Source organism: Astatotilapia calliptera, chromosome 7 (genome assembly GCF_964374335.1).
Source record: "Astatotilapia calliptera chromosome 7, fAstCal68.1, whole genome shotgun sequence".
NCBI lineage: Eukaryota > Metazoa > Chordata > Actinopteri > Cichliformes > Cichlidae > Astatotilapia > Astatotilapia calliptera.
The window spans coordinates 68314853-68330144 of record NC_137428.1 but is presented as its reverse complement, the minus strand read 5'-3'; the positions used below and the strand labels follow the sequence as shown (position 1 = coordinate 68330144).

Sequence of the window (15292 nt, the reverse complement as noted above, 5' to 3'; positions counted from 1 at the left end):
AACACACCAGTCAGTCCACCTCTGAATAGCTCAATAAATATTAATATACTGAATATTATATAAATAATTATTCTTCTTGGAATTATTGTTAAGAGAAATAATAGATTCCTTTTGGCAGCTGATATATAACCACGCCATGCAGCCGACACTATTTTAAACCAGCAGGGGGAGCTAGTGCCCAAGGGAAAAATCCCAATAAGTTAAATCTTTCAAGTCAGCAGATTCGTGACGGTAATAACGTTTTTAAAAAGTCCAACACTAAAAAATATACAAAAATTAAATTTTATCAGAGCTGCATACAAATGTGTTATCAGTGGTGACCCAGAGTTGAAATATAAAAAATTATAAAAATAACCCCCGAGCTTCTGCGCCGCGAATCTGCTTCTGCTGTCACATGCAGTCAGCTGACTGCGAGCTCAACGATAAACAGGAAGGCTACAGGAAATACCGTTATTACATTCATCCAGACGCAGGTAATTTTGAGTTTTAGAAAGGTTTTATGTTCATCACATGATATTGAAAAAATAATACTGTGGCCGTCTTGTCAGATTTGTGTTTTGTTATTTTTATTCTGTTTATTTATTTATTTATTGTTAGATATGTGGTACTTTAAGTTGTTAGCCGCACTGCTAGCCAACGTTGAGATTCACGTTAACAAACTGAGCAGCTATTTAGCAGGGATTAAGTTACAAATATTTACGGCCTTTGTTGTAGCTCGTGAATACCGTGTTTTTGTGCGCAAACATCGGTTGTGTCACAGATTTGATGCGACAGTGTAAAAGTGGCGCAGCACCGGAGGCTTGAATTCATTCATGGTTTTCTGCTATCTTGTTTTGTTTTTTCAGCTGTGACCATGAAGAAGAACAAAGCCAAGGCAAGCAGCAATACTGAGAAGGAGTTTGTGTTCGAGTTCAGGGCAGGTAAACACAACTGTGTCCTTAAAGTGCCCCTGCAGCTTCCTGTGCAGGAGAACATCAGTGACCTTCACGGACGCCTGATGCTGCTGCACAAAATACCCTGCTACTTAGAAAGTGGTGAGATTGTTATTCTTTCCCCTTCCCTGAGTATAACCACGGCCCTAACTGTAACATAAGACAGCTAGAAGCTGCACTAAAGCATTCGATTACAGGAGCTTGTTACATTTCTTGTACAAAGCTACAGAGTTGCACTTTCCACTTTGCTTGCACAGACCTGAAAGACTTTCTTTTTTTAAATATCTACTTTGTGTCCTTTGTTGCTCTAGAACTGAAAAACTCACTTTCCAGTTTCGTTGAGAAGGAGACGATTCTGGATTATGACAGAGAGGCAGAGCTGGCACTGCAAAGACTCACGACAGGAGACGTAGATGTAAACAAGCTCACCAGTGCATGGACCAGGTCTTACGTGGAGGTAATAACGCATTTCATTGTGCTTTTATCGTGTTAAACACAGCACTGTGTGAACTAGGGCCTGGGTTCGAATCCATCAGCCACCTGGGGCCTTTCTGTGTGTTTGCTTGGGGCCCAAAGACGTGCACGTCAGGAAAAGTAGGTGTGAATGTGAGTGTGGAGTGGGTGTCTGTCTCTGTGCGTCCACCCTGTGATGAACTGGTGACCTGTCCAGACGCTTGGTACCACACAGCAGGAATTCGCTGTATCCATGCACCTTAACGGTGAACCCTGAGTTTTCAGAATTAAGGAGGTGGTTCACTTCTTACCAGTGGGGCAACGCTTGAAAACCTAACATGCTCTGGAGCAGGTTATGCTATAGATTAGAGATCAGCAGGTACACGATCACCTCTTACTGACTAATCGGTTCTCCAGAAATTTCTGAAAGATCCCTTTGGATGGAGAGTGGGAGTGTCTTAAAGTTTTTGCCTTTCTCTGATTGGCATCAGTAAGAATCATAGATTCTTAGATGTAACTTCCTTGATTAATTCTTTTAAATATGAATGTTATTAGGGGTGCAACGATACACAAAATTCACGGTTCGGTTCGGTTCGATACTTTGGTGTCACGGTTCGATATTTTTTCGATACAAAAAAATGTTCATGCATTTTTAATTTGTCATTTATTAAAATTATAAATATATATTTTAACTCAAAAGTACAGTTTTTAAATTTAACCCTAACCCTTGTGCGTGTTTTTTATTTTGACAGCGAATGCGCACCTGCGGACCACTTATGTGCAGCCCTGGTTATTTAGCTCGTCATATTGCAGCCACAGAAATTCTTTTGTCCATGAAACCATAAAGCTGCACTTTCTTTTTGCCTTATAGTCTGATTTGTCATAACTTCTCCGTTTTGTGGTAAGCTTTTCTTTGGCTGTCACTTCTTCACCCTGACCTGTCTTATTTGGCTCAGCAGAACTAAAATATATATCCTGCTGCTTTTACACACTCACTCACATAAGCTCAGCGATTCTCTGCACGATCAACCTCTCACATGTTTAAGCTGCGGGAGATTTCACTTGTCATGTTTGCATAGTAAGCTAACGATTAATAAGACGATGTCAGAGGAATTGGTGCACAAATTATCATCACTCACAGATCAGTGCTGTCGCTCTCTATACACAGTTCGCATGATTGCAAAGTGAAAGCAAAAAACAAGCGCAAATTCAAACATGATTTCAATATGTCACATATTGACAGTGGCTCACCGATGCCAATGACATAATTACCCAGCTACATTTCCGAAAGAATGCAAAAGCATTGACATATATTTTTCCTACAATAGCCCGACGGGCAGGGCAGAGATAGATTTTGGTAGCCCGACTGGAAAAATCGCTAGCTCCGGGACGTCGGGCTAGCGATATTGCAAGCCCTGTATCTGATTGAGGAATCACTCATCTTTGGAAAAGAGAGTTTATTACAGAGAAATGTCTCTTTCCAAAATAAAAGCTATACTATCCGCTTCTTCTGGGCTATATTCTCAGCAGCATAAGGAGAATCATGTGCTAACAGCTGTCTAAATGACTCGGCTAAAGTTAGTAGCATGCTTGTTGTTTTTGTCTTTGCACTAGGATGATGTCGGCGTAAATGTGCAGTCATATTCGTTGTGTTCCCACTAGTGCTTTCAGGTTAATCTCGTTGAAATGACCTTAACACCACAACATGGCAAATCTCCGTTAACGAGCTACCGCCGATCGCCCCGTGCATGGGGCTAGACGGCCAACACGTTAACGAGCTAACTGCGCTAACACACTAGTTCACACCAATGTAATTGAGCATTGCATGGCACATCCAACATACTGTTTTACTTTAGTCCATGACTCGCTTACCTTCAGGGTCATACGTCACATGAAAACCAAAATAATTCCAAACGCCAGATCTGAATGAGGGTGGGGGAGGTTCAGTTTGCCATGTTGCAAGGAGAGCTTAACTTCTGTCTCGCTAGCTTGCCCTGCGCTCTTCCTTCTGACTATGCTGTCTGTGTTGAGCGCTCAGTGGATCTGCGCTGGACAGTGCAGCCTAGGCGGAGTAGTCGAACACAGATTCACTGAGCGCTCCACACAGACAGCATCGTCAGAAGGAAAATTGATAAAATAAATTACAAATGTTGTATTGTTCGATACATATGCGTACCGAACCGAAAGCACTGTATCGAACGGTTCAATATCCATACGAATATCGTTGCACCCCTAAATGTTATATTTAGTCTGTATTATGTGTTTAACCTTTTCATAGTTTTCTAATGTTATAGTTTTATCTTCCTTAGCAAACTTGAATATGTTTGTAATCGATCAGATGCTGTCAGTGTCGCCCTTTCTGTGTTAATGCAATCGTAGCTAGGTTGATAAATCCTTGGTTAACTTATTGAGTAGATAACCCGCTTTATGTGACCGCTTAGCCTGATTGCTGATGTTAGACTAACTGAAACAAGATAACTGAAAGATCCTTTGGATATGCTGAAGTACAGCGCCCAGCATGCACCCCTCCGCTTACTCTGTGACAGCCAAGATATTTTGGATAAGTGGTTAAGAGAATGGATAGTTCAGAGGTCAACCTTTCTGAAAATCACCTTTCAAATATAAACCATAGGTGGCTCTTCTAGGAGGCTGAGGCTGGATTATAAGTTTTACTGCCTTAGTTGTTTGTACAACCTTACAGCAAGTTTCTGTTTCTAATGTTATCTATTTTAGGCTGAAGGATGTATAATTTTAATGAAAAACATTTAACTTCACACACGATATTTTATTAACAGTTACAAATCATTTGTCTTAAAGTAAAGTCTTGTTTGGTGCCTAACTATAACTAACCATAACTAAGGCTACGTTCACACTGCAGGCGAAAGCGCATCAAATCCGACTTTCCTGACCCTCTGCGACCATCTGTCCGATCATGGTCTGACAGTGTGAACGGCACAAATCTGATATTTTCAAAGCCGATCTGGGTCACTTTGGTATGTGGTCCTGAATCCGATACATATCTGATGTTTCAGAAAGCGACTGCTGTTTGATGGTCATGTCGCATTAAATCCGTCTTTTACGTCACTGACACAAGACAGACGCCATTATCAGCGCCGGAGAAGACATCGCGAACGCTTCCTGACCATCCCGTGTAGATGTCAGTGAAACTGTTGGGAAGACAACGTGAACATTTTATTTGTTCTGTATAATCTGCAGATTCTGACAGAAATCTGCAGCTAGAAGCAGCGCTCCTCTAACACAGCAATCAGGGTCATTATTAGGCCAAATGTAAATAACAAAATAACTTTATAACTTAAAGCAAAAGTGGGAAACGTAGAGTACGAAACAAGTCTTTATATTAAGGCCATCAGTCAAACAATACTGTTGCTCTGGGTCTAAACAGAGCGCGTCGTGTGTGACGTCTTCTTTTGCGCACGCGGCCGCTCTGAGCGTTCACACTAGAGCACGTTTGCTGTCGCATTTTATTTGTCGTGTGAACAAGCAGACAAAAAAATCTGATTTGATCAGAAAATTGGAGTTGAGCATTAAGACCTGCAGAGTGAACGTAGCCTTAGTTACAGAAAACATCTTCCATAAGCGTCGCTATTGTTATATAACACTGTGTGTTTAAACTGTAACTTCAAAATGCCATGTGGCCGTTAGAATAAAGAATCGTGCTGCGACTGTCTCATTCAGTGACACAGGAAACAGATTAGATTCAATACAGAAATTTGTAAAACTGTGTGGACAAATGTTTCTGTTAAAAATATCTGTTAATATTATGGACGGTGCTTTTTAAGCTTGGCAGGTATTCCAAAAATACATTTCATGCGCTGGCTGCCTAACAGACCCTGATAAATACAGCTCCATGTTTCTGCAGCAGCACAGCAGCGTCCTTGAACACTCTCACTAACTTTGGAGCGGTCATGGATCATTAAAGTCATTTAAACAGAACTGGAGCAGTAATTGATTATTCATGAGTTCTGGACCCCTCGAAGAAAAACCCCCAAACAAACAAACAAACAAAATCTCATTACATGAGCCCTCACGCTGTGTTTAATGTCTCTCGCAAGCATTTTACTTGGTTACTTTGATGCATTTCCCACCAGAGATGGGATATATTCACATGCCCGAGAATTGAGTCATTACTTTTGTGCTGTGGATAAATACAAACAAACACAATTGTGAGAAGCAGACTTTGTGGTTTCGTGTATGGTGTGTTCACTGAGACATTTCTTTAAACCCAAATGCCTCGCTTCATGTTTAAGGAAGGCCGCTGAGATCAGCTCCCGCTGCACTCGCACATTTAGCAGTTTGCCTGCAGTCCCGCTTGCATGGAGTTTGTTGCCTAAACATTCTCGAGCCTGTGTAAATGAGGGGTGTTCACACTGAAGAGTGCTGTTATTTTGCATTTACTGGGTCAACTGGCCTCGTATGTTTTGCAGGTCATAACACAGAAAGTGCGACTCTGTATTTTGCCTTCTTTGTTTGGCTACTTGTGCTGAAAATAAGCTGCTTGCTTACTGTTCTTGTTCACAGTCTGATCATGGTTAAGCACTGTACCTCCACCCTTCTTTAACTGCTTACAACTGTCGTTTCACAAGAAGATGTTTTGCTTCCTGCCGTCACTGTTGCAGACGACGCTGGAACATGCGCGGCCTGAAGAGCCCAGCTGGGATGAGGACTTTGCCAATGTGTACCATGAACTGATCCACTCCCCCGCCTCAGATACGCTGCTCAACCTGGAGCACAACTACTTTGTTAGCATCTCTGAGCTCATCAGTGAGAGAGACATGGAGATTAAGAAGCTTCAGGAGAGGTTGGTGTTAGGCAGCATTTGATTGGGATCTTTGGATTTCCTGAACATGTTTTTCTGTCTTATTTCTAAATATTTATTGCCAACAGTTTTGCCTTTAGTTTGTTGGCCAATGTTAGTTCTCAGCCCTCCCCTCTTACACAACTATTATCAAATAGATCATCATCTCAAATTTCTTCCATGGACTAAAATTAGGTCAGATCTTTTTTTTCCCTTTAAGCAACCACACTTAAGATGATTTAATATCTGTTTCCTACCACAGAGATAATTTTTATCATGTTTTATGAATGTTTATGTACTTTCCCAACAATCTGTTAAAAATCAATAAATGCTTTCCTGTTTTGTAGGCAAGCGGCAGAAATGGACAAAGTCATGCATGAGCTGGGAAACACACTGAGTGACCAGGATGTGAACGCAGTAGCTTCTCAACACTTTGATGCACAACAGGTGAAAGGAAGCTTGAAAGGAAGTTTGTCTCAGTGTTAATAGAAGTGTTGGTTAAAAAAAGATGATTTCACCTGTGACATTTCAGGAGATACAGGTGGTTTGTTTTTCAAGTAAGCTTTTTGTTTAAAGCCCTGAATGTTTGACATTGTCATCGATGAACAGGTACTCGAAAACAAGTGGGCAAGCGAGCTTAAACAAGTGACGGGCATTCAGAAGCATGAATACCAAGACTGGGTGGTCAAACTGCACCAGGACCTGCAGAAATCCAACAACAGCAGCAAAATAAAGTGAGTTCTTCTCTGTGTATCTGTGTGTGCACACTGCAGTGCAGCCTGTCTTTGTGTTTGTTCTTTGATATATGAAACCTCACTTTCTGCTCGCATTTACCCGAGCTAGCCTTTTCAGGTGTGTGACAATACTCTCATGGATTTCGAGGTACAACAAAATCGTGGCTCAAGAGTTGGGGGTTTGCCTTGTAATCGGAAGGGTCCTTGGGCAAGACACTTCACCCGTTGCCTACTGGTGGTGGTCAGAGGGCCCGGTGGCGCCAGTGTCCGGCAGCCTCGCCTCTGTCAGTGCGCCCCAGGGTGGCTGTGGCTACAACGTAGCTGCCATCACCAGTGTGTGGATGACTGGATGTGTAAAGCGCTTTGAGGTCCTTAGTAAAGCGCTATACAAATACAGGCCATTTACCAAAAACAGTCGATTCGAGATGATAAACACCAGAGTCAGCTGCTGAGTCTTACTCTTTCCTTTAAAGGAGAAAACCTGCAGTGAGTGCAGCATCATTATCTGATATGTGCTGTGATAATAACACTGGTTAAACAGGCTGATTTCCTGGGTTTAATGCTGGTTTATGAAATTTTACACCGGACACTGGTGAGAATAGTTAATGCAATGCACGTGTCACTCGTGGGTCTGTTTCTAGAATATATTTCTTAAACTTGATAAACAAGGCTAAGGTGTGCGTTTACCTGCCACGGCAGAAGTAACTTTTTTAGCAGATCCTGGGATCAAACTCTTCACTTTACTAACCTGTATAACCCACGCCCACTCGCCCACTAAACCTCAGCTGCAACTAAAGCTGAAGCTTTTTATAACCGTCGGTTCCATAAAATGATTTCCTTGAATCCGCAGACGTGCTAAGGGTTGGTTTCTCGTCCCTCTCAATTTTCCAGCGAGGAGATTAAGGTGCAGCCCAGCCAGCTGTCAGAAGCCGCAGATTTGGGTGCCAGGATGTTCGAGGAACAGCCTCAGCTGGAGGAGAGTTTCACCATACACTTAGGTACTTCACATGCTTCCCCAGTATTTGTGCGCAGATCAGGGATCGCTGTTACAGTTAACACAATAAAAATTTGCAGGAGCGCAGCTAAAGACGATGCACAACCTGCGACTGGTCCGAGCAGATGTGCTGGATTTCTGCAAACACAGACGACACGGCAGCAGCGGCGCCAAGCTGCGGCGGCTGCAGACGGCTCTTTCGCTGTACTCCTTCTCACTGTGCGGTCTGGTGCTCCTGGTCGATAACAGGGTCAACTCCTACAGTGGCATCAAGAGAGGTCAGGGAGCACGCGGTGTATAATGTAGTTACATATATGTATGTTGATTCCTGCTTTTACCTGCAAAGAGTCGTTTTTGGCTGTAACGTGGATATTTTGTTTCTGTTTACCTTCTCTTTTCTTTTACTGGGAGAAGCCAAACTTTAAGTGTTTTATTCACTTACTGTGGGTTTCATTTAACTTTAAGTTTGAACTTGAGGCTAAGCAGTCATTTGGTTCCACTGTGTTTGAGTTCATCTGGGGCCTGCTCTATGTCAACCCACAGACTTTGCAACTGTGGCAAAGGAGTGCACAGACTTCCACTTCCCCTGCCTAGAAGAGCAGCTGGAGGAGGTGCAGCAGGTGGTGCTGTACGCCAGAGCCCAGCGGAGCAGCAAGCACAAAGACCAGCCTGGTGAGACATTTCGCTCAGCCTGGAGGTCCCGAAATCTTGGGGAATAAATTTGATTATTCTTGATGCTATGGTTGGTTTTTTATAGTTTCAGCCATTCTTCAGGAAAACAAGATGTTTATCTCCTGTTTTAATACCATAATATAACATATGAGTAAAATTCAAGCCTTTCTCAAACAAACAATAAAATAAAAGTTATAGGACGCAAGTAAACGCGTATACTTGCCTGTACGAGTCTGGCTTTTACACGAAGCTCACACTGAAAGGCTCCTCGTGGAGCTGGGACATTTCAGTGTTATGCTAGCAGTATGAGAGCGGGATTAAGCTGTCAGGAAATAGAAGATGTTGATTTTATCACAGCATAAGTGATTTACTGAGTAGAGGTGTACACGTACAGGCCCACTGGCTTCCAAGCCTGTCACAGATCCACTGCTAACACTTTTTGTCCCTTTGACATAGTGTGATGAGCATTGTTCCTGCTGATTTGTGCTTTATTCTGCAATCCTGTATCCTTACAGAGACTCAAAAGAACGGCGGTGATGATAAGAGCAAAAATGTTGAAAGAAATCCCTCGAATATCTTACCAGGTATTAAGAAAACAGTTTGTGATTATCCAGCAGATTATTTCTAGAGCATCATTTTATATTTTAACTCTGTCGGCGACATCTCTTCCTAAAGGTGAGTTCTATATCACGCGGCACTCCAACCTGTCGGAGGTCCACGCCGTCTTCCATCTGTGTGTGGATGACAACGTCCGATCAGGGAACATCACTGCCCGGGACCCAGCCATCATGGGCTTGAGAAACATCCTCAAGGTGTGCTGCACTCACGACATCACCACCGTTACCATCCCTCTGCTGCTCGTCCACGACATGTCCGAGGTAAGAAGACGCTCTCAATGCTTGCATGAGTGCAGCTGCAAGAATAAACGCTTGTAAACTGCATATTGTAATATAATAATCTTAGTGGAGCAAATGACTGCAAGTTTATTGGACCAGCAGACGTCCAGGTCTTTAGTGATTAATGGTGCTGAGAAACGTTTTCAAAGCGGCCGATGTTGATGGGAGGCGTTTGAGTTCAGCCGGCTGGGGCTGAAACGTTCGTTATTCGATGACTCTGGTCTTGGATTCGTGCTTTATTGCCTTCTTTCTTTTCTTGTGTTACCTGTTTGAAGCTCTACTGTCAGCTATTTGATACAGGTGGGGGGGAAGCAAAAGGGGTTTTGAGTAATCAGGATCGGTTCCCAGAAAAACTGCTATGAGTGCATTGTTACTCAGTGATGTTGTAACAGGGTACGTCACAAACTGTGAGGTTCGTCTGTGGTCTTGCACTTGCGTCAAACCCCAAAACCTGATGGCTGTGCAACTTTCCCGACTGTCAGCACCCAGACTGACTTTAAGCTTGTGCTTATTCCTGTACGGTAACGTCTGACTCATTGGACACGAACTGTAGACTCAGACTACAACTTTATTTGGGTCACCGATCGTACAGAGCACATACGCACAGCGACAGTCAGTGCTCACATGTTTGGGTCAATAACAGAAAAAGCCTCGACGTGAAGCGAGCGGACACTTCTAGTATTTTCCTGTGAAACTTCTTGTATTTAGTCTGTTACATTTGTTTCTTTGTTTTTAATCACATTAGATGTCCTTTGTTGGTTATTTAACTGAGTAATGTTACCAATAATAACATAATCAGTTCAACAAGCCTCTTTATAGATGCCTAATTTTTCTTCTGCTGCCTAATCAACAGTCTTTAGATTCATAAAACTAAAGTTTTGGAGCTCTGGAAGCCTCGAGAAGCAGAGGATACTTGATTGAAGGCTTCTCATTTCAAAACTTTCCATCTGCCAGCTTCTTTTTCAGGCATTTCCCTTTTGAGCACAGATGTTTGCCTGTTTGTACAAGTCTATTGTAGTGTTACAACGACTGGTTTAGTTTGTCTACATGAACTACAGACCACAGTCCAAATCCAGCACGGCTGTTGCTCTTGGAAAGAGGTTCACATAATAAATGCTCAGTGTCACTATAATATATGGTTAAAGGTTTGTGCAGATAAAACTGAAAACTGGGTTCATTTGGAGCCACTTTGCAGACGTTGACTGTTTCACGACTGCTGTGTTCATTTTCCTGGCTGTAAGAAACACTTTTGTTCTTGCCTCAAACTGTTTGGCAAACGCCACAGTCGCCTTCAGTGCTCCTGTTTACGCTTCAGTCCTACCAAAAAGCTGAATGAATATTCAGAAATCCCTCACTAAAGCCTGTGCAGCTTATCCAAATACAAAACGTACAAGTAAACAAGAGTGTGCGTTGTGGCAAAGACTCTCTGTTACACTCCTTGCAGTGAGAACAGGTAGTTTGCAAGATGAGATCACTGTGCACAAACTGCAGCGGAGTACACTCAAAGCTGAAAGGAAATAGAAGTGTTTGATTTAGCACAAAGAACATTTTGACAACATCAGTTTAGACATAGTTGCCTAATAAGAAGCTTTGGATTTGACACAAAGACGCATCATATAACAGGTTCTCTCTGCTCTGTAGTGTGTAGGACGGCATTCAGCTCTGTGTGGAGTAATATTGTAGAAACAGTATCTGTGTACTAATGTTCTGTGACTTTAACCCGTAACATCATTCACCACCAACTCGTTTGCTTTTCTTTCTCTTATCATGTTTGAACTGTAGCACAGATACAAGTAATACGAGAACGTTAAAAATGTTACAAATTTGAAAGAAATGAAAGAAGATGCCAAAAAGTCTTTTGAAACATTGTTTCACATTACAAAAACTGATCACATTATTTTTCCTGTTTGGTCTGTGGAGCTCGTACGCTGCAGGTGATGGTGGTGCTACATGAAGTCTTTGAAATGAAGTCGTACGTCAGTCTGAGTTCACCGCCGTGTGTCTCATTTCACACCAACCTTCCTTCTCTGTTCATTGCAGGAGATGACCATACCGTGGTGTCTTAAAAGGGCGGAGCTCGTATTCAAATGTGTCAAAGGTAACATGGATGTTATGCATAGCTGTTGTTGGTCATTTGGTGGGTTTTTTCTTGTTTGTTCAACCGTCTGTCAAACATAAATATACAGAATCCTTAATACTGTGTTACTTTATTATGTATTAATACACAATAATTGCACTTAACATTGCATGCAGCAATGTAAGAATGAATGGTGATATTCATGCTAAATTTTCTTTGCAGGTTTTATGATGGAAATGGCCTCGTGGGACGGCGGTGTATCACGCACAGTCCAGTTTCTAGTGCCAAAGGTGAGATCAGTTATTCAGGCTTCAAAACGTGTACCTGTGGATACACTGCTGTTCTCTGAGTGACTGCCTTCCGGCAATGCTTCATGCTTCTTTTAAAGAATTGTATACTTAAGGCCTCGCACGTACATAATGTAACAAAAGGCACACCTGGCCTTGCAGTGCATGTCTCCGAGTGCACACTACGAAGAGTTGACTGCTTGAAAAGCGTGCCATAAATCATAGATTACAGAGCTTTAGGATATTTTAGCTCCATATTTGCACTGCTGTGATAAAAGAAAGCTCAGAGACTCAATCACATAAATGTGTGATAAGCAATGGGATTAGTGTGCAGCTTGCCAACACTGAGGTGTAATCACTTTCACTTTGTTGGAAATCCAGGTCTTATGTTAATTTGTTATAAAGGAAAGGGAAAAAGATTCGGGGTTAACTTTGAAGCGAGGTTTTCTGTTATATTTTGATTTAAGCTTGCCGTGCAGGATGAATCACGGCCGTTACTATTTGCGAAGCTATACGTGCAGAGTTTTTGCGGTTTGTCAGGAAGGCGGTGGATCCTATAGAATGAGCTCCCGCTGACAGGATAAGATGATAAAACGAGTGGCATCAAAGGACTCTGACTGTACCGGCTTCCTGTCAGCTACATGCTCAGACACCATTCAAAATAGCAGCTTCTGAAACGACATTGTTGTCTGCGACTCAAAGAAATACTGTGTCTAAATATAAGCCGTGTGTTTGCGGGACTGCTTCTGCTTTAGGATTACTTAACATTCTTACTTGACGGGTGGCAGTGCTTAGAGTGTGTCCCCTGTTCCAGTCACAGCTGCTGAGCTCACTTCATTTCAGGACGCCACAGAGGCTGTTAATACTTGACTGGACGCCAAGAGTTCAGCTGTACTTTTGTTTTTTGAGGACTTTAAACAGCATCTTTCCATTATCACAGCACGGGGAGAGAAGATGTTTCCGTGCAAACCGCCCACTAACCCTGGTCACCCCTCTGTGTGTCTCTTTGTACTGACAGACTATCTCAGAGGAAATGTTCTACCAGTTGAGCAACATGCTGCCGCAGATCTTCCGCGTCTCCTCCACCCTTACTCTCACCTCCAAGCACTGATTGGTTGCACCTCAGGTCATTCGGGCAAATGAAGACAAGTAAAGTCTTGGGTTTTTGTGTTGTTTTTATTAAACTAGGATGAATATAGAAACTTTGTGACATAGATAACTTCCATTTGTTTAAAAACAATTAAGTTATGGTGGCATTCAGTGCAAAAGAATTGATGAACTATCCTATTATTGCACCTTCCAAAGCTACTCACTCTGACTGGAAGAGGACTGGATTCACTGGCACGCTAAAACAGCTGCTGCAGTTATCATTTAGTCTCCAGGGTGTGGTTCTGGTGACAGCGTTTTATTACATTAGCTGCCAGCACTGCAGACACTTTCCTTTAAAGCTGCAACTTTGTTCACATTCAGCTGCTTGAAGTCGGTAAAAACGAGACAACCAAATGTGTAAAGTGGGCTGAACGGTAAAAAACTTGTGACTCTTCATGTTGTCATATCTTTACTTTTTTCTTTTTACAGTATGTTGATTATTGCAGGAAAAAATCACCAATCTGGGCTCAAACTTGAATGCTAGTTTTGCTGTTGTCATATTTAATTCTTAAAGAATTTCTTGTGGTGACAGACGATCTTACAGTTCAGCCATCGAGTGAGATTTAGCAGCATGATGTCGTGGTGCTGTGGCTTCAGTGACATGGACTTGGCTCTTTTAGTCCTAGTGACAAATTGCATTGCTGCTCATATGAGCGGTGTGCTTGTGATTTTGTACTGCATTGCAGACAGTTGAGGCGACTGCCGCTAACTCTCTGTGGGAGTGTGAATGTGTACGGTCCCCCTCCCCCCTCACCTGCGTAACAGTAGATGGCACTGTTCCTAAAGACAAAAATGTGAAAAAGAGTAACTGTACTTGAACGCTTTGCTTATCGGAGGAAACGTTTTGCCTATTGAAATTCATCTCAATCTATTCTAAGTGAGGGAAACGGCACTGAAAGTACAGCTCGGTTGTATTTTATGTTAAACACTTAGATGTGCACTCTGTATATTTACTTTATCTGTGTACATTTTTTTATGTTTTAATAAAGTAACACTCTACACTGATGTGGTGTATTCCTCATAAGCCTCTGACAGACTTCAGCACTGGAGGATTAGTTTTTCTGTGCCCCCACCCGTCTGCCAGAACTGATGCACTTCTAGTGAGTTCGTCTCCAGGCTGTATTTACTCTTGATTGGTTATCCACGGGGACCTAATCTCCCTAAAGTTAATAATCCATGTCATTCATTGGAATTACATTCCTTCACGTCTAATGGTTGGCCTACGAGCCATTTCAGACAGATAATCCATTTAGTTTCTCACAAAGTTTGCCACTGCGGCATTCAGTGGTGGCATTAGGCTGATTAAAAGAGTTGACAGTGTAGCAATCAGCTGTGCCCAGAGAGAGTTATGAGATTTTTGAATGGCGCTGTGTTGAAACTTGCAACTGTTTTTATCATGCAGCCAGGCTGAGAAGCCACAAAGCTGTAAGAATATGTGTTGCAAAGTGTTCAGCATTCTCAGGATTGGTCTTGGAGGCTTTGATTGTGCACAAGCTTAAAATGCATGAAAATTTACACACTCAAGCGTGCGTGTGTGTGTGTGTGTGTGTGTGTGTGTGTGTGTGTGTGTGTGTGTGTGTGTGTGTGTGTGTGTGTGTGTGTGTATAGAGTCCAGGCACAGAAATGAGAGAACTGCTGAAAGTACTTTTGCATACATTCAGTAAGCAAATAAAATGTATTTTTAAATGAGCTTTCAAATACAACGTTGCCCAAATTGCTGTACAAAGTGTGTGTACAGTCACAAACATGTAATTACATGCATAAAAATGCATCATTATTTGATGCGATAACAATCAGAAATATTATTTTACACTGGTATTACCGGTGATTGGTAATGGATGATGTAATATACAATCCTCTGCAAAAGTAAAAAGTCAAGTAAAGGTGTAATTTACATAAATATCACTTACTGTACTATACCCTTTATCTTACGGTCAATTCTTGCTGCACAGCAATAAGCACCACGTGTCATACTGCGTATGTGACAGAATTTGAATTTAAAGGGTAAGTCAGCTGTTACACGCAGCTTCTCGGCTTCTCCACAGTTGGTTGGAAATGGCAAAAATTAAATACAATTTATATACAGAAATTTTAATGATATGAAAATGCTAACAGACAAATGCTGAACATGAAAACGAGCAAACCCGAGAGCGCCAGTAGAAAAATCATACGTCACAGGTGCTGCTACCGGAAGATGCTTTTTTTTTTGCTTAAAAAAATAAAAACGTGAATATCTCTTGTGAAACGCTTTAAAAATAACAGCAAAGAATGTATTTGTTATT

The 15292-nt window shown here is 42.0% G+C and overlaps 1 protein-coding gene across 3 annotated transcripts; it reads left to right on the top strand.

Moving 5' to 3' along the window:
- Positions 1-341: 341 nt before the first annotated feature.
- On the top strand, positions 342-14015 carry ferry3 (FERRY endosomal RAB5 effector complex subunit 3). 3 transcript variants are annotated; one of them, XM_026176741.2, is made up of 14 exons: positions 342-473; positions 846-1034; positions 1244-1389; positions 6023-6204; positions 6549-6648; positions 6811-6935; positions 7827-7933; positions 8010-8207; positions 8473-8601; positions 9117-9185; positions 9277-9479; positions 11538-11595; positions 11797-11864; positions 12880-14015. In XM_026176741.2, the coding sequence occupies exons 1-14, from the start codon at positions 395-397 to the stop codon at positions 12970-12972; spliced, it is 1746 nt and encodes a 581-aa protein (XP_026032526.1). In that variant the 5' UTR covers positions 342-394; the 3' UTR covers positions 12973-14015. The 3 variants fall into 3 exon arrangements, with proteins under 3 accessions (XP_026032526.1, XP_026032524.1, XP_080160098.1); XM_026176739.2 differs by having other exon boundaries at positions 5993-6204; XM_080303972.1 differs by having other exon boundaries at positions 5990-6204.
- Positions 14016-15292: the final 1277 nt, after the last annotated feature.